Here is a 21880-nt window from a genome sequence, read left to right as displayed (position 1 = left end):
CTGTATTCTTCTGTTTCCTAATGCACTTGTTTCATGCTTTGTTCATCCATATTTGTCTTAAGGCCATCTTCATCATTCTACTCTGGTACACTTGCTAAACCTCCTCTTCTGTGTATGGTATCATTTGCATGTTGAGCTTACTTTGATAATTTAAATGAATAAAGGATGAGATTAGACCTGATTATCTTATTTCTTTTTTTATGTGGAAAGTTTCCACCCCATCCAGGTTTGTTTACTATGTGGACCTTTTTTTTCCTTCACACTTTTCTCTCATTTTATTTGTTACACTTTCAATGCTTATTTTTTTTCACATGATTTGGCTTTTGATTTGTGTTCAAGGCAAATCTTATTTCTAAACATGTTTTTAGGTTTGTTTGTGGTGCTGGTCCCTGAGTGCAATTGCAGTACACCTATTGGCAGTCTTTTTATTTACCATAATTTCTTTTTCACTTCATGTAATACTTTTGTTTTGTTTGTATTTTCTGCCCTTATGGTAGGGCGATGTACCCCTTTTTCATTAGATTATAGGTGTTCTTGACTAATTTTGGTGATAATTTACTGAAGAAAATATTATTGTCATTAAATTAATATGCAGATTATAACCATCAGAAAAACAGCCAAAACAAACAAACCTAACTTTGGGAAGAATCACATTTTTTGAAAAGTTTGTGGTAAGAAAAGGAGCATTCTAACAATTCAAATCAAATTTTCATTATCTTTATATTTCCTTTAATCTGACAGCTTTCCCTAAAAGGGGCAGCCCCGATGCAGGTTGATGGGGAACCTTGGGAGCAACATCCAGGTACCATCATAGTCACTCACAGCCATCAAGCATCCGTCCTTCTCAGAGAGTAATACCTACCAGTTGCCATATTTTGGTGCTGGGAGAGATTTATATTTTTGTTCTTTAACAATCAGGTACTCTGGATATTAGAGAATTTTCTTTTTAAGTCTTATACATTAATCATTGTGTTTAAGAGTATTTCTAGTTGATGAGTAAATTACTGTTATATGACATTTCTGTTTGTACAGCAGAGTATTATGGGCATATATTAGCTTGGGTATAAGCCACCTCAGCCATGTCTTGATGACTTGGTTACTAGTCATTCAAAAGATGTCTTGTGTACACAAGAATCTTTTTAAGGAGCTGACAATAACTTTAGTAATCAGTCGTAGGACCATGTCTTGGTCACTTGGTCACTAGTCATATAGGACGTGTTTAAGTATCTGTAAAAAAAAAAAAAAAGGCTGCTGATTTCTCTACCTAGTAGTCAAAGAAGCATCTTTGTATGATATATAAGACTTTGGAGTCAAGTTATGTAAAATTTAGTGTATGCAGTCTTGATAAATAATCTGATATTTCATATAAATATGCTCACTGAATTGACTACAAAACAAATCACAAGCTTTTTTTTTATGCATTTGTTTACCAAAGGATGCTGATAGAGTGTGTAAAGACATATTGATATAAATTAGTAATCATTTCAACTTCTGTTTTCAGTTTTAATTATTACCTGTTGAGACATTGGTGCTAACAGCAAAAATGGCTAAACATTTGTTTTATGCCTGCAGATACCTTCAGCATATATACTCTAAAAGCATGATTTTGATTAATCCTTTGTCAGGATACAGTGTCATTTTGCATTGTGTTGATAATTGTTTGTGTCTAGGTAGATCTGTGGGAAACCTTATATAAATAGTAAAGTTTTATTTCTGTAGTGAATGAGTGAAATGAAGTTTTTGTCATAATGAATGGAAATCAACATAGCAAAGTTTAGCAGCCTTGATGAACATTTGTTTGATACACAATGTATACCTCAATTCCATACATCATTTGTTATTATGTCTAATTTCTCTTGCTACTGATGACTAATCCAAAGTTTTCATTTATTCTATTAAGGAGAGATAATAGCAAAAGGCCTAATGATGCTGGTGTACCTTGTATTTTGAGGTAAAATGCTGAAGAAGTATTGTTTCTATATATAAGGTCTGCAGCTGTTTTGTAACAATTGCCAGTTTTGTTCACATCTGCCAGTACTTTTTTTTTTGTCTCAACATAATTATCTGAACTAATCAGAAAATGAAAGATGCAATATGTACAGAGCTCTCTTGTCAAGGGAACTGTATCTTAACTTAGAAAGCCCAGTAACCCAAACAAAGTATCCAGCACTTTCAACAGCTTTCATGTTGGCTAAACATTGATTGCCACATTACTCTCCTTTTGGTTAGGCAGCATTGCACAGAAAAAAAATAGAACAGTTGATGGATTATTTTGCCCACTGTAAGACTGAGCACACAACTAGACAGATCTTGTCCAAAAGTTGTTCCAGGTCTAGAAAAGGATGGTATAGTTGGATATCACAAGGATCACCCTGTGTTCATTATATGTTGCATACCACGTGAGCTTGTTCATTTAAATTTTGAAGATGGAAAGGCGTGAATTAATCATTTTTGGTGGTCTGAAGAAATTTTTAGTACAGCAGCTAAGATCTGACTTTACCATGATTTTTAACTTATCACATTACCAAGTTTAACCAACTAAGTAGCAGCAACACTTTTTTTTCAACATTTTAATGAAACATCTAGATGGATAGGCATTAGACATTCCTTCAACTGTATTCGAGATTACACATCAGGGGAAAAAGCCGCCTCTCTGAAAAGGCAAATAGATTGTAAGCTATATATCTTCAGCTGACTTTTCCTGATCCTGTATGGGCCATAAGTCAGTATCATACTCTGCCAGTTGGAGTATGCTTTGATTATCAAGGCCATTGATGAATTAGACAGCTAACCTGCGAGTGGGATTTTGAATTTTTTTCTAATATGAACCTGAATTACTTAGGAGAGATAAATCCAGAAAGAAGTGCTTTGCACATTTATAAAGTCAGAAACCAGTAAGGGTTCCCATATAAAGTTCATGGATGAATTATCTCCCTCGCTTTGTGGTCAACCTGTCAGTAAGTGGAGGTTGGGCTTCACGCAAAAATTTTTGTTTACAAGTCACTTCATTGGAACATTTTGTAACTGAGTTAATTGACATCCTTTTTGATTTCCAAAACCATATTCTGTGTTAAAAGTAGTTTCAATGTTGAAATTAACCTCCACCTTACCCAAAACTCTCCCTTCCTGGCAGATATTACCTGAGCTGCCTGAGGCAATACATGCAACAGTTTATTGGTACTTATTGCTCAAGATGTATAAGGCACCGTTTGTGACAAATGAAAATTAGTGAATTGTTTGGGCACGATAAGCATCATATATAAAATACAGGATGAATTTTGAAAATTATCAGTTGTTGTACATATCACTGGAGTATAAGGAGGTTCCTTGGAGGTTACATTCCTGGAAAACCATGTTTGGTAAAACTATAGTTGGTAAGTGAATAGGCTTATTGGAAATATAGGGAGTGACCCCTGAGAGATATACCTTAAGTCTTAAAATGAGCACTTATGAATTTAAAATCAGCATGGTATACCTCAGAAACAATATATTTGTTCTACATAAGTTTAAAGAAATGATGTACAAAACTGTACAGAAAAGTAATAAAAAATAATAATACTGTATAATGACAGTATATCACCCCTGATGCTTTTTGCTTGCCCTTTATACTTCTTGAAAGCAGCCAGCCTGCTATGCCACACAAAAGACTGTCCAGTTTTTCTTATATTTCACATTCTTGACTTACTAATACCAGGATGAGAATGCCTTTCAACAGGTGCTACACTTTGATCATGTGCAAGATATCAAATAGGACCACTTTTTGCTCTGAAGACATCACTTTCTCTGCCCTTCTTGGGGTAGCACTACTGACATCACTAGCTTTATGTTTAGATGTTATATGTAAGGACACAAAGCAACAGACAAGTTAAAGTTATCAGAAGTTTGTACTACATCAAGATAATTTATGGACTTCCTCTCTCAGCAAGATTCATAGGAAGAAAAACAACACAATGAGCAAAGGTGATAATGCTTAGGTGACATGGCTATCTCACTCGTGCATTGCTCAACCTATCTTCGTGTCATCATTGTGTTGGATCCCACAAGACTTGGCTAGAAGGAGCCTGCACCCACTATGATATTTACCCAATGAGAGGAAAAATAAATACTGCAGATACTCAGAGCTTAATGCCACAGTTCATAAAATGATAAACATTATCTTAAGCACGATTACTAAAAATCATGGTTGCTCCAATTAAAGAGTTGAGTAATTTTCATTGAAATCATTTTGTGGAATCTAGACTTTTGGCTTAATTTAAAGCAGCAACTGCAGGTGAAAATGATCTAGGGATTTTATTCTTAATATAAGAAATCATATGTACGGTGATTTATCACAGATTCAGCTTATTTAAGTATGATCCAGTAGAGTTTGTCGAGGGCATTGCAGCTGATTTGCCACATGAAGATGGCATGGAGATGATTATTATGATTAAGCATTAGATCTAGCACACATAGTACTGATACTAGATCATTAGGTTGTACATTACCAGTTATAATGGAGTTAAATTTTAATGAGACAGCTCCTCTTTTGAAGATAATGAACTGTATTTCTCTCCAAGGTCAGTTTAACATCCATAATCCAAGAGAGAAATGTCTCAGATATCCAGGATTAGATGCCATTTAACCCCCTGTCTTGTTAGTGAGGCATTCACCTCTCATCCCATGATAATCATCTGTAAGGGGATAAATGGTGTGACTTGGCCTCGGCATGCCTTCACACCAATCAACAATCACCATATTGTGATGATGTCATTGTCCCCAGGTTGCTTGCCAGTATGAACCACATCATGTCTCAGAATACCATGGCTGTGGTTGCTGGCTTCTTCCATCCTGATGTTGGATGATTACCATTCTGATTCATATTTGTGTGGAAAAAGAGGCTGTTATATGGGAGGGCAAAAATGGGTATGTTTGAAGGTATAGAAGTCCCAGAAATATTATAAGGATGCAAGGCATGCACCATGTAAGAGAATACGTGGAGGAGGTTGGATGTGCTGGATATGAAATGTTTGAGGACAAGATGTGGTGCGAGGTGGTTTGATCCAGTAAGTAATAAAAGTGTAAGAGGACATGTGGTGATAAGGAAGTGTAGTTGGGAGAGCTGAAGAGGTGGTGCTAAACTGGTTTGGACATTTGGAGAGAATGAGTGAGGGAAGATTAACAAAGAGGATATATATGTCAGAAAAGGAGGGAACAAGGAGAATGGGGGATTGGAGGTGGAAAGATGGAGTAAAAAAGATTTTGAGTGATCAGGGCCTGAACATGCAGAGGGATGAAAGGCATGCAAAGGACAGAGTGACTTAGAACAGTGAGGTATACAGGGGTTGATGTACTGTCAACGGACTGAACCAGGGCATGTAAAGTAGCCAGGGTAAATCTTGGAAAGGTCTGTCGGGCCTGGTTGTGGATAGGGAGCTGTGATTTTGGTGCATTACATGTGATAGCCAGAGAATGAGGTAAGCAAACATGGCCTTTCTTAGTTCTTGGTGCTCCCTTGCTCATGCAGGAAATATAGATTAGGTGTGAAAGAAAAATACTCATATTTAAAGGTTGAATGTTATTCATAAACATTACTGACAATATATGCACACCAAGTTGGCTAAACTGGAACCAGAAGTTTCGTTCCCTTTTTCAGAAAGTATTTCGGAACAGCCCAGCTAACCTTTACCACTTGTGTACAAGTAGATTTTTACCATACGTGTATACATGCATAAAACCTGCACATGGACCAGTATTTCCATCAACATTCTAAAAAAAAAAAAAATTATGGGTGATTCTGGATGTATCATATTTTTTTTTTTTTTTTTTTTTTTGCCGCTGTCTCCCGCGTTTGCGAGGTAGCGCAAGGAAACAGACGAAAGAAATGGCCCAACCCACCCCCATACACATGTATATACATACGTCCACACACGCAAATATACATACCTACACAGCTTTCCATGGTTTACCCCAGACGCTTCACATGCCTTGATTCAATCCACTGACAGCACGTCAACCCCGGTATACCACATCGATCCAATTCACTCTATTCCTTGCCCTCCTTTCACCCTCCTGCATGTTCAGGCCCCGATCACACAAAATCTTTTTCACTCCATCTTTCCACCTCCAATTTGGTCTCCCTCTTCTCCTCGTTCCCTCCACCTCCGACACATATATTCTCTTGGTCAATCTTTCCTCATTCATTCTCTCCATGTGCCCGAACCATTTCAAAACACCCTCTTCTGCTCTCTCAACCACGCTCTTTTTATTTCCACACATCTCTCTTACCCTTACGTTACTTACTCGATCAAACCACCTCACACCACACATTGTCCTCAGACATCTCATTTCCAGCACATCCATCCTCCTGCGCACAACTCTATCCATAGCCCACGCCTCGCAACCGTACAACATTGTTGGAACCACTATTCCTTCAAACATACCCATTTTTGCTTTCGGAGATAATGTTCTCGACTTCCACACATTCTTCAAGGCTCCCAGAATTTTTGCCCCCTCCCCCACCCTATGATCCACTTCCGCTTCCATGGTTCCATCCGCTGCCAGATCCACTCCCAGATATCTAAAACACTTCACTTCCTCCAGTTTTTCTCCATTCAAACTCACCTCCCAATTGACTTGACCCTCAACCCTACTGTACCTAATAACCTTGCTCTTATTCACATTTACTCTTAACTTTCTTCTTTCACACACTTTACCAAACTCAGTCACCAGCTTCTGCAGTTTCTCACATGAATCAGCCATCAGCGCTGTATCATCAGCGAACTACAACTGACTCACTTCCCAAGCTCTCTCATCCCCAACAGACTTCATACTTGCCCCTCTTTCCAAAACTCTTGCATTCACCTCCCTAACAACCCCATCCATAAACAAATTAAACAACCATGGAGACATCACACACCCCTGCCGCAAACCTACATTCACTGAGAACCAATCGCTTTCCTCTCTTCCTACACATACACATGCCTTACATCCTCGATAAAAACTTTTCACTGCTTCTAACAACTTGCCTCCCACACCATATATTCTTAATACCTTCCACAGAGCATCTCTATCAACTCTATCATATGCCTTCTCCAGATCCATAAATGCTACATACAAATCCATTTGCTTTTCTAAGTATTTCTCACATACATTCTTCAAAGCAAACACCTGATCCACACATCCTCTACCACTTCTGAAACCACACTGCTCTTCCCCAATCTGATGCTCTGTACATGCCTTCACCCTCTCAATCAATATCCTCCCATATAATTTACCAGGAATACTCAACAAACTTATACCTCTGTAATTTGAGCACTCACTCTTATCCCCTTTGCCTTTGTACAATGGCACTATGCACGCATTCCGCCAATCCTCAGGCACCTCACCATGAGTCATACATACATTAAATAACCTTACCAACCAGTCAACAATACAGTCACCCCCTTTTTTAATAAATTCCACTGCAATACCATCCAAACCTGCTGCCTTGCCGGCTTTCATCTTCCGCAAAGCTTTTACTACCTCTTCTCTGTTTACCAAATCATTTTCCCTAACCCTCTCACTTTGCACACCACCTCGACCAAAACACCCTATATCTGCCACTCTATCATCAAACACATTCAACAAACCTTCAAAATACTCACTCCATCTCCTTCTCACATCACCACTACTTGTTATCACCTCCCCATTTGCGCCCTTCACTGAAGTTCCCATTTGCTCCCTTGTCTTACGCACTTTATTTACCTCCTTCCAGAACATCTTTTTATTCTCCCTAAAATTTAATGATACTCTCTCACCCCAACTCTCATTTGCCCTCTTTTTCACCTCTTGCACCTTTCTCTTGACCTCCTGTCTCTTTCTTTTATACATCTCCCACTCAATTTCATTTTTTCCCTGCAAAAATCGTCCAAATGCCTCTCTCTTCTCTTTCACTAATACTCTTACTTCTTCATCCCACCACTCACTACCCTTTCTAATCAACCCACCTCCCACTCTTCTCATGCCACAAGCATCTTTTGCGCAATCCATCACTGATTCCCTAAATACATCCCATTCCTCCCCCACTCCCCTTACTTCCATTGTTCTCACCTTTTTCCATTCTGTACTCAGTCTCTCCTGGTACTTCCTCACACAAGTCTCCTTCCCAAGCTCACTTACTCTCACCACCCTCTTCACCCCAACATTCACTCTTCTTTTCTGAAAACCCATACAAATCTTCACCTTAGCCTCCACAAGATAATGATCAGACATCCCTCCAGTTGCACCTCTCAGCACATTAACATCCAAAAGTCTCTCTTTCGCGCGCCTGTCAATTAACACGTAATCCAATAACGCTCTCTGGCCATCTCTCCTACTTACATAAGTATACTTATGTATATCTCGCTTTTTAAACCAGGTATTCCCAATCATCAGTCCTTTTTCAGCACATAAATCTACAAGCTCTTCACCATTTCCATTTACAACACTGAACACCCCATGTATACCAATTATTCCCTCAACTGCCACATTACTCACCTTTGCATTCAAATCACCCATCACTATAACCCGGTCTCGTGCATCAAAACCACTAACACACTCATTCAGGTGCTCCCAAAACACTTGCCTCTCATGATCTTTCTTCTCATGCCCAGGTGCATATGCACCAATAATCACCCATCTCTCTCCATCAACTTTCAGTTTTACCCATATTAATCGAGAATTTACTTTCTTACATTCTATCACATACTCCTACAATTCCTGTTTCAGGAGTATTGCTACTCCTTCCCTTGCTCTTGTCTTCTCACTAACCCCTGACTTTACTCGCCAGACATTCCCAAACCACTCTTCCCCTTTACCCTTGAGCTTCGTTTCACTCAGAGCCAAAACATCCAGGTTCCTTTCCTCAAACATACTACCTATCTCTCCTTTTTTCACATCTTGGTTACATCCACACACATTTAGGCACCCCAATCTGAGCCTTCGAGGAGGATGAGCACTTCCCGCCTGACTCCTTCTTCTGTTTCCCATTCCCTGGGGATAGGGGTGAAAGAATACTTCCCACGCATTCTTCGCGTGTCGTAGAAAGCGACTAGAGGGGACGGGAGCGGGGGGGGCAGAAATCCTCCCCTCCTTGTATTTTTTTTAACTTTCTAAAATGGGAAACAGAAGATCATATTTCATACAAACATCAAATACTAAACTGTGTATTTTTGGAGCATCTGCCAGCCTTCCCATGTGGTAAGCAATTGACGATACTTACTGGTACATTATAGCTCATCCTAGAAATAGATGCTAATCTTATACTCATCGGATGCTACTTGAGTTTATGTAATACTTTTCAAGTTATGGTTAACCATCCCAGTTCTCTCAAATGATATCCTCTCAAAAGAATGCATTCCTTATTTTCCCTGGAGTTTTTTCTCATCTGTGATTTGTTGAGAAATAGCCTGTCCTACCTAACTGGATTGATATTCGTCTAAGCAGGTTTTATCATCACCTAAAAGTCTCTTGTTCCAGTCATGCTTTTATTTGGCTTGGATTAGCTGCTGTACCCAAACAGTTTGTCAATTTTTTGGAGAATGAATTTCTGAACTACTAAAATGGCCTTAATAGTTAGCTCCTAGGCAGGATTTTTGATTTACCCTGAAGGGAGAGTCAACTCAATGCAGGGTCATGGCAAGCCTGCAGGCCAGATTATCTTTTGTTAACAAATCTCTACATTTCCCTTTCTTCAAGATCTTCAGGGCACTTTTCTCTTGGAACTGTTGGTGTCCTGGGCTTTGGCTTATACAGGCTTTTGCTAGGGTCTTGTAAATGAAGTTTCTTCATCCTTGGTGATATAGACAATTTTTTCTTCATCCTTGATGGTACAGACAGTTCCTTCACCAGAATGGGCTTCCATTCCTTAGGTCATGAAGTTCAAGCTAGTGATGATGCTACAAAAGTCCTTGCATGTGAACATGAGGAAGCTGAGGATTCTTTGATATCTCATCTTATGTTTAGCACTTTTAATGCATTTTCTTTGCTTATGAGAATGCTGTCTTTCTTGGACTTTCTCTAAAGTGGCTTCATACCTGAGGAAGTAGAGCCTGTTGTTCAACTTTTCCTCCTTTCCACTTATCATTATGTTTTCAATTATGAAAAATATTCTCAAATTCACACTACCTCGCTAACGCGGGAGACAGCGACAAAGTGTAATAAATAAATAAATACATATTCTCAAACTCTATGCAAACATTTATGCCCCAAATGGAACCTGTCTCTTCCTATCAGAGAATTTAGTTAATTTGAAGCTCACTGGGAGAGTTATAAGGCACACTTTAAAGCAGCATCATTCCCCAGCAGAGAAGATTTTATGCAACCTTTCATATCTCAGTAAGGGTGCAAACAACAGGCTGTTCCTTGTATTGGCATCGTACACAACAAAAAACCCTTGCCCAAGATATTGAGGAGTCCCCACCTGACGGTAAGGATTCCACAGATACGGTAATAATTCTTGACTGTAGCAGTGCTGTAGGAACACATAAAACTAAGCTGATGGTAATTGGTAAGTGTTCACCCAAGGGCCCTTAAATGGATCAATTTCTGTTTTCCAGCATTTTCTGTGGTCCAAGGTTGCTGGCAGTGTTGGGCACCAATAATGAAATATTTAACTTTGATGACAATAATCCAATATCCCCAATTTTTAAGACCAATATCTATAATCCAATAATTTTAATATCTAGTTATCAGAAGTTAATGATAATCCAATAACAACTTTTTAATGAAAATTCTTAAAAAACAAGGAAAAAAAGCTTCAAAACCCATGGAAAATGCTTATTAATGCTAAATCCAAGAATTATTATTATTATTCTTTTAATCATACTTAGTCGCTGTCTCCCGCGTTAGCGAGGTAGCACAAGGAAACAGAGGAAAGAATGGCCCAACCCACCCAGATACACATGAATATACATAAATGCCCCCACACACATATATACATACCTATACATTTTAACACATACATACACAGACATATACATATATGCACATGTACATATTCATATCTCTTGTCTTCATCCATTCCCATCGCCACCCCACCACACATGAAATGGCACCCCCCTCCCCCCTGCATGCATGCGAGGTAGCGCTAGGAAAGGACAACAAAGGCCACATTCATTCACACTCAGTCTCTCGCTGTCAAGTGTAATGCACCAAAACCACAGCTCCCTTTCCACATCCAGGCCCCACAAAACTTTCCATGGTTTACCCCAGATGCTTCACATGCCCTGCTTCAATCCATTGACAGCACGTCACCCTGGTATACCAGATCGTCCCTATGCACTCTATTCCTTGCACGCCTTTCACCCTCCTGTATGTTCAGGCCCCGATCGCTCAAAATCTTTTTCACTACATCCTTCCACCTCCAATTTGGTCTCCCAGTTCTCGTTCCCTCCACCTCTGAGACATATAGCCTCTTTATCAATCTTTCCTCACTCATTCTCTCCATGTGACCACCATTTTAATACACCCTCTTCTGCTCTCTCAACCACACATCTCTCTTACTCTTTCATTACTTACTCGATCAAACCACCTCACACCACATATTGTCCTCAAACATTTCGTTTCCAACACATCCACCCTCCTCTGCATAACCCTATCTATAACCCATGCCTTGCAACCATATAACATTGTTGGAACCACTATTCCTTCAAACATACTCATTTTTGCTCCGAGATAACGTTCTCGACTTCCACACATTCTTCAACACTCCCAGAACTTTCACCCACTCCCCCACCGTGACTCACTTCCGCTTCCATGGTTCCTTTCACTACTAAATCCACTCCCAGATATCTAAAACACTTCACTTCCTCCAGTTTTTCTCCATTCAAACTTACCTCTCAATTGACTTGTCCCTCAACCCTACTGAACCTAATAACCTTGCTCTTATTCACATTTATTCTCAGCTTTCTTCTTTCACACACTTTACCAAATTCAGTAAACAACTACTGTAGTTTCTCACCCAAATCAGCCACCAGCGCTGTATCAATACAGGAACAGTCCATCACTGTGATGATGAATGGTGCCAGAGTATATCCATCATACATTGTAATGATGAACAGTGCCAGAGTATATCCATCCTACACTGTGGTGATGATCGGTGCCAGAATATATCCATCCTACACTGGAATGATGATCAGTGCCACAATATATCCATCCTACACTGTGATGATGATCGGTGCCTCAGCATATCCATCCTACACCGTGATGATGATCAGTGCCAGAGTATACCCATTCTACACAGTGATGATGATCGATGCCAAAGTATATCCATCCTACATTGTGATGATGACTGGTGCTAGATTTTTTCTATCCTACACTGTGATGATGATCAATGTCAGAGTATATCCATCCTACATTGTGATGATGATTGGTGCTAGATTTTTTCCACCCTACAATGTGATGATGATCAGTGCCAGAGTATATCCATCCTACACTGTGATGATGATCTATGCCAAAGTATATCCATCCTACACTGTGATGATAATCATTGCCAGGGCATATCCATCCTACACTGTGATGATAATCATTGCCAGAGCATATCCATCCTACAGTGATGATAATCATTGCCAGAGCATATCCATCCTACACTGTGATAATGAATGGTCCCAGAGCATATCCATCCTACACTGTGATAATGAATGGTCCCAGAGCATATCCATCATACACTGGGATGATGATCAGTGCCAGATTATATCTATCCTACACTGTGATTATGAATGGTGCCAGAGTATATCCATCCTACACTGTGATGATTATCAGTGCCAGAATATATCCATCATACACTGTGATGATGATCGGTGCCAGAGTATATCCATCCTAGATTGTGATGATCAGTGCCAGAGTATATTCATCCTACACTGTGATGATGATCAGTGCCAGAGTATATCCATCCTACACTGTGATGATGATTGGTGCAAGAGTATATCAATTATACACTGTGATGATCAGTGCTAGAGTATATCCATCCTACACCGTGATGATGGTTGGTGCCACAGTATATCCATCCTTCAGTAATGATAATTGGTGCCAGAGCATATCCATCCTACACTGTGATGATGATCAATGCCAAAGTATATCCATCCTACATTGTGATGATGATCGGTGCCCAAGTGTATCCATCCTACACTGTGATGATGATCAGTGCCAAAGTATATCCATCCTACACTGTGATGATGATTGGTGCCAGAGTATATCAATTATACACTGTGATGATCGTTGCTAGAGTATATCCATCTTACACTGTGATGATGGTCGGTGCCACAGTACATCCATCCTTCAGTAATGATAATCGGTGCCAGAGCATATCCATCCTACACTGTGATGATGATCAGTGCCAGAGTATATCCATCCTACATTGTGATGATCGGTGCCCAAGTATATCCATCCTACACTGTGATGATCAGTGCCAAAGCATATCCATCCTACACTGTGATGATGAATGGTCCCAGAGCATATCCATCATATACTGGGATGATCACTGCCAAAGTATATCCATCCTATACTGTGATGATGTATAGTGCCAGAGTATATCCTACACAGTGATGATGATCGGTGCCAGAGTATATCCATCCTACACTGTGATGATCGGTGCCAGAATATATCCATCCTACATTGATGATGAATGGTGCCAGAATATATCCATCATACACTGATGATTGGTGTTGAGTATATCCATCCTACACTGTGATGATGAATGGTGCCAGAGTATATCCATGCTACACTGTGATGATCGGTACCAGAGTATATCCATCCTACAATATGATGATTGGTGCCAGAATATAACCATCATACACTGTGATGATGAATGGTGTCAGAGTATATCCTTCTTACACTGTGATGATGATTGGTGCCTGAGTATATCCATCCTCCATGATGAATGGTGCCAGAGTATATCAATCCTGCACTGATGAATGGTGCCAGAGTATATCCATCCTACACTGATGATGACTGGTGCCTGAGTATATCCATCCTACAATGTGATGATCGGTGCCAGAGTATATCCATCCTACACTGATGCTTATCAGTGCCAGAGTATATCCATCCTACACTGATGCTTATCAGTGCCAGAGTATATCCATCCTACACTGATGCTTATCAGTGCCAGAGTATATCCATCCTACACTGTGATGATGATCGGTGCCAGAGTATATCCATCCTACACTGATTATTATCAGTGCCAGAGTATATCCATCCTACACTGTGATGATGATCGGTGCCAGAGTATATCCAACCTACACTGATGATTATCAGTGCCAGAGTATATCCATCCTACACTGTGATGATGATCGGTGCCAGAGTATATCCATCCTACACTGATGATTATCAGTGCCAGAGTATATCCATCCTACACTGATGATTATCAGTGCCAGAGTATATCCATCCTACACTGATGATTATCAGTGCCAGAGTATATCCATCCTATACTGATGATTATCAGTGCCAGAGTATATCCGTACTACACTTTGATGATCAGTGTCAGAGTATAGTAATCACGAAATATGATGTACTCATTTACAATTTCATGTGTTGTTCAGTGCCTAAATGGACAAGCTTACTTTCCAACTTACTCAATATCTCTGAATTTTTAAAAACTTCATCTTAACTGAATCCACTTAGCTTAACATCATCCAGGTCATCACATATTTCATCTACAATCTTTACGGATCCACAAGTCACGTCTTCCCTTACTTTACTATCCTTCCTTTCACATTCGACTTTTCTCTCAAAATAAAAAACCTTTAACATGACACAGTTGGTACTTTCTGCACCTGTAAAGTGTGTTTAAAATATTCAAATCTTCTGCGTTCATCTCTACTATCCACGCACTACTAATCCCGGCTTTCTTCTCTACTATCCACGTACCACTATACCTGCCCATTTCTCTAAGATTCATTCCAACCTTCCGTCAAACCACTATCTTCCAACTCAGGGTTTGTGGGTCGGGTTTCCACGGCTTCCACAGTCTGGGTGGCGGCAATTGTGCATATAACAAGCCTGCACCTCACCACTGAAGGGTAGCATCCATTGGGCTTTGGAGTCTGGTGAGACTCCTTAACCTTCTTCCTGGCTTCATCGTATGAGATGGTGTTCCCTGACCTTCTCCAACTTAAACCGGGGACATTCCCTGTGCTAGCTTGGGTGGTTGCCCTTCCAATTAAGGCACAACGATTGTTCTACCATACAACTGGCGGCAACACCGTAATCCAAGCCGACACATTACCCACATCTTGCTAATAGTGTGCAGGATATATCAGGGTGACCATATTGCTGGCACCTGTAACATTTCAAGGGCCTCGGAATGTAGGATCGAATCTGACATCTCATATATCCTACTGCAAGTGTTTCCGGTAATTTGGTTTTTCCAAACGTTAAGTTTATCAAGATGGTCCTGCGTCCTTCGCCAGGTAATTTGGTGATGACTTAGGCGGCAATGACATCTTCCTCGTCCCATAATTCCTTTATGATGTCCTCCTCCGTCATATCCATAATGTCAGGACACAAGAAAACTCCCTTGCAAGGGTTCATTGATACTGGGATTGAGCCAACAACACCACAAGGAAGGAAATTCCTCAGCTTTAAGGTCAGCCACCTGATTCGTCGATATTACCTAAGGAGCAAATCACCACTTGCCAGCTTCCTAACCGTTTCAACGGCTCCTTCCTAACCATCAGTAACTTTCCTTATCAAAAAGGGATTGAAAGAGGCCAAAGTCGACGATCCGGTCGTAGGAATTTGTAAAAATTGCGCACTGCTGTTTTTATACATATATTACGGTGATCACCTTGACTTCCCATTATCCATCCTAGTTGAGCTACGCCCCATGCTCTGAGGTGGTGTACCACCCCAAACAATGTGGTATGAAAAAAAATGACTTTCTTAAATTGTACAGACCAACAACTTACCAGTCAAGTGTCTCGGAGTTGGGGCGGGTGGCTTCACAGGTCTCAGAGTTGGGGCGGGCGGCTTCACAGGTCTCAGAGTTGGGGCGGGTGGCTTCACAGGTCTCAGAGTTGGGGCGGGCGGCTTCACAGGTCTCAGAGTTGGGGCGGGCGGCCTCACAGGTCTCAGAGTTGGGGCGGGCGGCCTCACAGGTCTCAGAGTTGGGGCGGGCGGCCTCACAGGTCTCAGAGTTGGGGCGGGTGGCTTCACAGGTCTCAGAGTTGGGGCGGGCGGCCTCACAGGTCTCAGAGTTGGGGCGGGCGGCCTCACAGGTCTCAGAGATGGGGCGGGCGGCCTCACAGGTCTCAGAGTTGGGGCGGGCGGCCTCACAGGTCTCAGAGTTGGGGCGGGCGGCTTCACAGGTCTCAGAGTTGGGGCGGGTGGCTTCACAGGTCTCAGAGTTGGGGCGGGCGGCCTCACAGGTCTCAGAGTTGGGGCGGGCGGCTTCACAGGTCTCAGAGATGGGGCGGGCGGCCTCACAGGTCTCAGAGTTGGGGCGGGCGGCCTCACAGGTCTCAGAGTTGGGGCGGGCGGCCTCACAGGTCTCAGAGTTGGGGCGGGCGGCCTCACAGGTCTCAGAGATGGGCGGGCGGCTTCACAGATCTCAGAGTTGGGGCGGGAGGCCTCACAGGTCTCAGAGTTGGGGCGGGCGGCCTCACAGGTCTCAGAGTTGGGGCGGGCGGCTTCACAGGTCTCAGAGTTGGGGCGGGCGGCTTCACAGGTCTCAGAGTTGGGGCGGGCGGCCTCACAGGTCTCAGAGTTGGGGCGGGCGGCTTCACAGGACCATTTGGCTTCTGCGGTCGGTCACTTTTCAGCAAGTACAATCCTGTGTGAACTGTCGTCTGGAATTATCAGATGTATCAATAACTCCTAACATCTGTAAGAAAACAGAAAGTACCAATATGGGTGACTGAGTTTGCAAGAGCATGAAAGGAGGAAGTAGAGAGTAAATGTGAATAAAAGCAAAGTTATCAGGGTTTAACAGGGTGGAGGGACAGATTAGCTGAGGTGTGAGTATGAATGGAGAAAAATTGGAGGAAGTAAAGTGTTTTAGATATCTGGGGGAAGGGAAAGTTGCAGGTTTGCAGCTTGTGAGATAAGAGATCGGGTAAAAATATGAAGGACAACTTCTGAAACGCGACTGATGAAGAGAGGAAATTAATGTTTCAGCAATTTATCTACAGCTTCCAAAATTATCATACTAGCAACGTAACAGGCACTTCTTTATAAAAAAAAAATTATAGTCATAATTTCAAAATACTTCAATGATATTTAATATAATAAAGATAGTGGCAATGACATGATAATGAAGTACAAAACACTTCTGAAGATTTACATTATTCAACACGCTTTTTATTACCACTGCTCTACCCTCTAACCCTTAGTCTACATGTAATTAGCCTTTAACCCCACGATTTCTACAACATTCTTTCAGCCCCGAGTCCAATACACAGACAAAAAATCAATTAAACCCACTGGCTTGAACAATCAGCATTGTTAGAAAAGTTATTTCCGTAAATTTACCATCTTTGCTTTCCAATATATGTCTCTCCGACTTCCATAAGTTTCCAGGCGGTAAAATTTCGCACCCCTCCCCCACCATGAAACCATTCCGCTGCCAAGTCATCCGCACGATATCCACCCCAGAACTACAAAACTCATTCCTGCGTGAGTTCAATCTCTCTAAACTCCTCCCAATCTTACACTCAACCCTATTACGACTACCTTGCTCCAACATTAGAATCTAACTTACATCTGCGCCAACTTTAAATCGTTGGCACAGCTTATCCTCAGACCACTGAATCAGCCACCAGCCTGTATCCTTCAAACATACCATGGCATCACCCAGCAGTCTTGCATCCCCAACGACTTCATACACACTCTTTCCAGGACTCTTCATTACCTTCCTAATAACCCCACATAAACCCTAAGGCACCTGGACTACAAGCCGCCGCAAACCTACTTTCACTTCATCACTTTCCTTCGTCTCCACATTTCAAACATCCTACTCCTCGTAAAAGTTTCCTGCTCTAACAACTGTCTCAACACCGAATTCTTAGACACTTCCGCACCAGACAAGCTGTACAATAGGCTTCCCAGATCCACAGATCTACATCAAATTACCATTGGTTTCAAGATTCCACTACAGACCTTCAAAGCCAACCTGCAGGATCATCCTCTACCACTTCTGAAACCGCACTTCTCCATGCCTGTTTCCAAGTGCATCCTGACATCCTCGACCCCAGCAACATACCCTCCATTATAATTTACCAATACCACTAAACTTTCCTCCTGCTAATTGAGCACCTCCACTACTGTTATCCCCTTATGTCTTAGCCAACATACACCATTGCGTTATCCTAGGTCAGGCTTCACCATGAGTACATACAATTCAAAACCTAACAGTCTACGAGTACAAGAGACCACTTATTTAACAATTCCCTGCAAACACCAATCCGGTGCGCATGCCTGCTCCTTCATCTCCCAAAGTTTTACTAACCATTTCTGTTTACAAATCATTTTCCCTAACCCTCTCACTTTGCACACCACCTCGACCAAAACACCCTATATCTGCCACTCTGTCATCAGACACATTCAACAAACCTTCAAAATACTCATTCCATCTCCTTCTCACATCACCACTACTTGTTATCACCTCCCCATTTACGCCCTTCACTGAAGTTCCCATTTGCTCCCTTGTCTTACGCACCCTATTTACCTCCTTCCAGAACATCTTTTTATTCTCCCTAAAATTTACTGATAGTCTCTCACCCCAACTCTCATTTGCCCTTTTTTTCACCTCTTGCACCTTTCTCTTGACCTCCTGTCTCTTTCTTTTATACTTCTCCCACTCAATTGCATTTTTTCCCTGCAAAAATCGTCCAAATGCCTCTCTCTTCTCTTTCACTTTTTACATTATTCTTTAAGTTTATGACACAGAAAACGTAATGACATACCTTTAAGGGATACTGTCCCAAAATAAAAAACGTTTTTTTTCTGAGGTATAGAAAAAGGAACTACATAACACATCCCACACTATTATGATGAACGGAACCACAGTATGTCTACTGAAAACTATGGTAATGAACGGTGCAAGGATACATCCATTTCAAATTATGAACGGTGGGACATATCCACAGCCAAAAATGTGATCATTGTCTTCCTTATCCACTCAGGTATTTTACGACGTGAACTTATGGTAGGCAGACATAATGTCATTGCCCAAGTATGCTAGGATACACAGCTATCTGGCTGGACATGACCCATATTTCTCTTCCTACAAACCCTGTAACTCTGCCAACACTATCACCTTGAAACACTTGTCTCGACTGTCGCACAGTTAGTAACCTTCCACAAGCAGAGTCCCTCATTACCATGTCACCACCACTATCCACTTGTGCATAACAATTTGGATGTAACACTTGTGGGCTACCCATGCTCTGAACCTCCCTTATGTCTATCATGTAATTAGCTTTTAACTCCCATGATTATCTAACTAGGATTGTCGCCCCGAGGCTAAAAAAAAAAAAAAAAAAAATAAAGATTAAAATAAAATGAGGCTTGTGTGACAAATCATTTGTCCACTAAAAAGTTGAGTTTGGAAGTTTTGTAGCGATCCACTGTCGACCCATAGTATCACCTCAACTGCGCTTTGACTCAGTAGCAGGTCACAGCGGGTAACTTCACCTGACCAACTAACTCACATGAAAAATGAGCTTGGTGGCTCAAGCTACTGCTGCACCTGTAGTATCACCCCATGACACCCACACTCCATGTTCGGCGGCGGTGGCAGGTCAAAAGTTGCTGCTATAATCATTCCTGACCCTTACCATATGAACCGCTCATACGGACCTCCCCTTCGTCCAACAGATGGGAAGAGGTCAGAACTTGCAACATGCGGGCTGCAACTTTTTAGATTCCGGTTGGGAGTAGCTTATCCTCCCAGACCACCTTCATGAACTGACATTCCTGACCCTTATATACATACCCTGGGCATCACCGCAGGGCGGGTAGTTAGGCAATCGACTGGCTCTAGACAACAAGTGTACCACTCCAGTACCTGAGGTCTTGACCAATGACACCAGACTAAAGCCGCCCTCAGGGCGCCTCCTCCGTCAGTAGAAGTCCCAGCGTGACTCCTGACGTTTCATCTTCCTGATAGGTTTCCTTGTGGTGCCACATTTCAAACATCCATCGCCCTGGTAGGTTTCCCTGTGGTGCCTCATCTCGGACGTCAACCTTCTGCAGGACTCGCGTGGGACATCACATCCGCCCGACAGGAGCAGAGGCTGTAGCAACAAGGGACACAGGGCCACGCCCGCGGCACTCTTGCAACTCTAGCACAGACTGGGAGCCACGGTACACTCCAGGAGCCTCAATACGCGCTCCTGCAGGAGTTCTACGTAGACTGAGCAGCCATGCACTTCTCCCATGTGCCCGTGTTTCAAGTGACATCCTGACCAGTATCTCGGAACCCCAGGCAAGCTTCTCTCATTACTCAAGCGATCTCACTTGACCCCTAAGGGCGTCCTTCCTCACCTAATCTTGCACCTCCACTATCTGGGTTATCTCTTCTTATGTACCTTAGCCAACATAACACTATTGTCGTTATTCTTGAGTGGTTTCAGTGTTTCTCGCAGTTACACCAATCCAAGAACCAGTAAGGTTCTTCAGTGGTTCAAGAAGGATGAAACACAAGTTAACCATGTCGGAAGAGACAGAATATCCGGTGCAGCAATAATGCACCTACACATTGTATGAGACGAAGTTTGTTAAGCACCCATTCAGAAACAGCCAACGCAAAATCTTCAGTTTCCTAATCATTCCGGTACTTTGTTAGATATTAAGCATACATACTTTTGTAGAGTTGATTAACAGTAAGAAAGATAGATAAAAATAAATCTGACACAATTGTATTTTTTTCAAATGACTTTGTATATTTCATTATGACACCCTACTGATCTTTCATGTTCAAGCAATCTCGATAACCTAATCCCCCTCCCCCTCCCCACATTTTCAAAATCCTGGATTCGCCCATTTAGAACAGTTCGACTCCTTAACTATTCTACAAAGATGACCCTCTCGGTCTTAGGTTTCTCTCACAAACACACACAACCCTGCAGCTTATTTCCATTAAGTTGATAATCATAAGGAAGCATTCTTTGTGTTCCATCCCTTCCGCTGTGTCCCACCATTTTTCACGGAGTTCCACCCTCATTTACTCAGGTTGAATTTCATGAATCATGTATCAGACCGTCAACACAGGATTCTGTCTGTCCCCTTGCGAGTTGATGCAATCCACTTCTCACTTTTCTCGACCTTTGTGTCATCTGCAGGTGCCTCTAAGGCTCTTGGTTTGGTTCGGATAAGCATTGGCCTGGATGGCCCCTTTTTATATAGTCCCGTGTGACGACTTGGTGAAGTTGAAGTTTAGGTTAGGTTAGTGTTAATATTGGTCTAGATTGCTCTCTTTACACCTTATCCTGGTGGCAACTTCATGATGGTGAAGTTGAACGTGAGGTTAGAAGTGAAGGTGAGGTTGTGGCTTAGGTTTGGGTGAACAATGACTGGATTTGCTCTTTTGTCGTATGTGCAGACTGTTCAATATTGGGAAACCGACGGCATGTGCACTTTCATTTGATAACATCATTCTGTATTACTGCTTTATGATCTGACATATTGTATGAGATGCATTATACATATATATCTGTACATCATCATGTTGATTAACATCCTCCCTGTGGTTGGGTGGACCATCGTTTCTATTCCCCTCTTTACTTAAACAATATGTTGGTATCAGTCTTCGAAATAATAAAATCCGAGTCAATTATTATTTTCTTAACGAAAGTCTGTATGTGTTGGTGAGCAAGATGAAGGTAAACCCATCATTTGGTTGTGGTAGTTATGTTGGTTGTTTAGGTGGAAGGTTTAGTTATAATGATGT

The 21880-nt window shown here is 41.7% G+C and overlaps 1 protein-coding gene across 1 annotated transcript in view; it reads left to right on the top strand.

Annotated features, from left to right (window-relative positions):
• The window catches only part of Dgkepsilon (diacylglycerol kinase epsilon), a 197176-nt gene extending 193593 nt beyond the window's left edge, over nucleotides 1–3583 (top strand). Inside the window, exon 11 of the mRNA XM_071679837.1 lies at nucleotides 742–3583. Within this exon, the coding sequence (XP_071535938.1) occupies nucleotides 742–855 (114 nt within the window). The 3' untranslated portion in view covers nucleotides 856–3583. The remainder of the gene's footprint in view (nucleotides 1–741) is intronic.
• The last annotated feature ends 18297 nt before the right edge of the window (nucleotides 3584–21880 follow it).

This window comes from Panulirus ornatus, chromosome 30 (assembly GCF_036320965.1).
Source record: "Panulirus ornatus isolate Po-2019 chromosome 30, ASM3632096v1, whole genome shotgun sequence".
Taxonomy (NCBI): Eukaryota; Metazoa; Arthropoda; class Malacostraca; order Decapoda; family Palinuridae; genus Panulirus; species Panulirus ornatus.
Note: the sequence above shows the minus strand (reverse complement) of the source record. Positions and strands in the feature narration are given on the sequence as shown.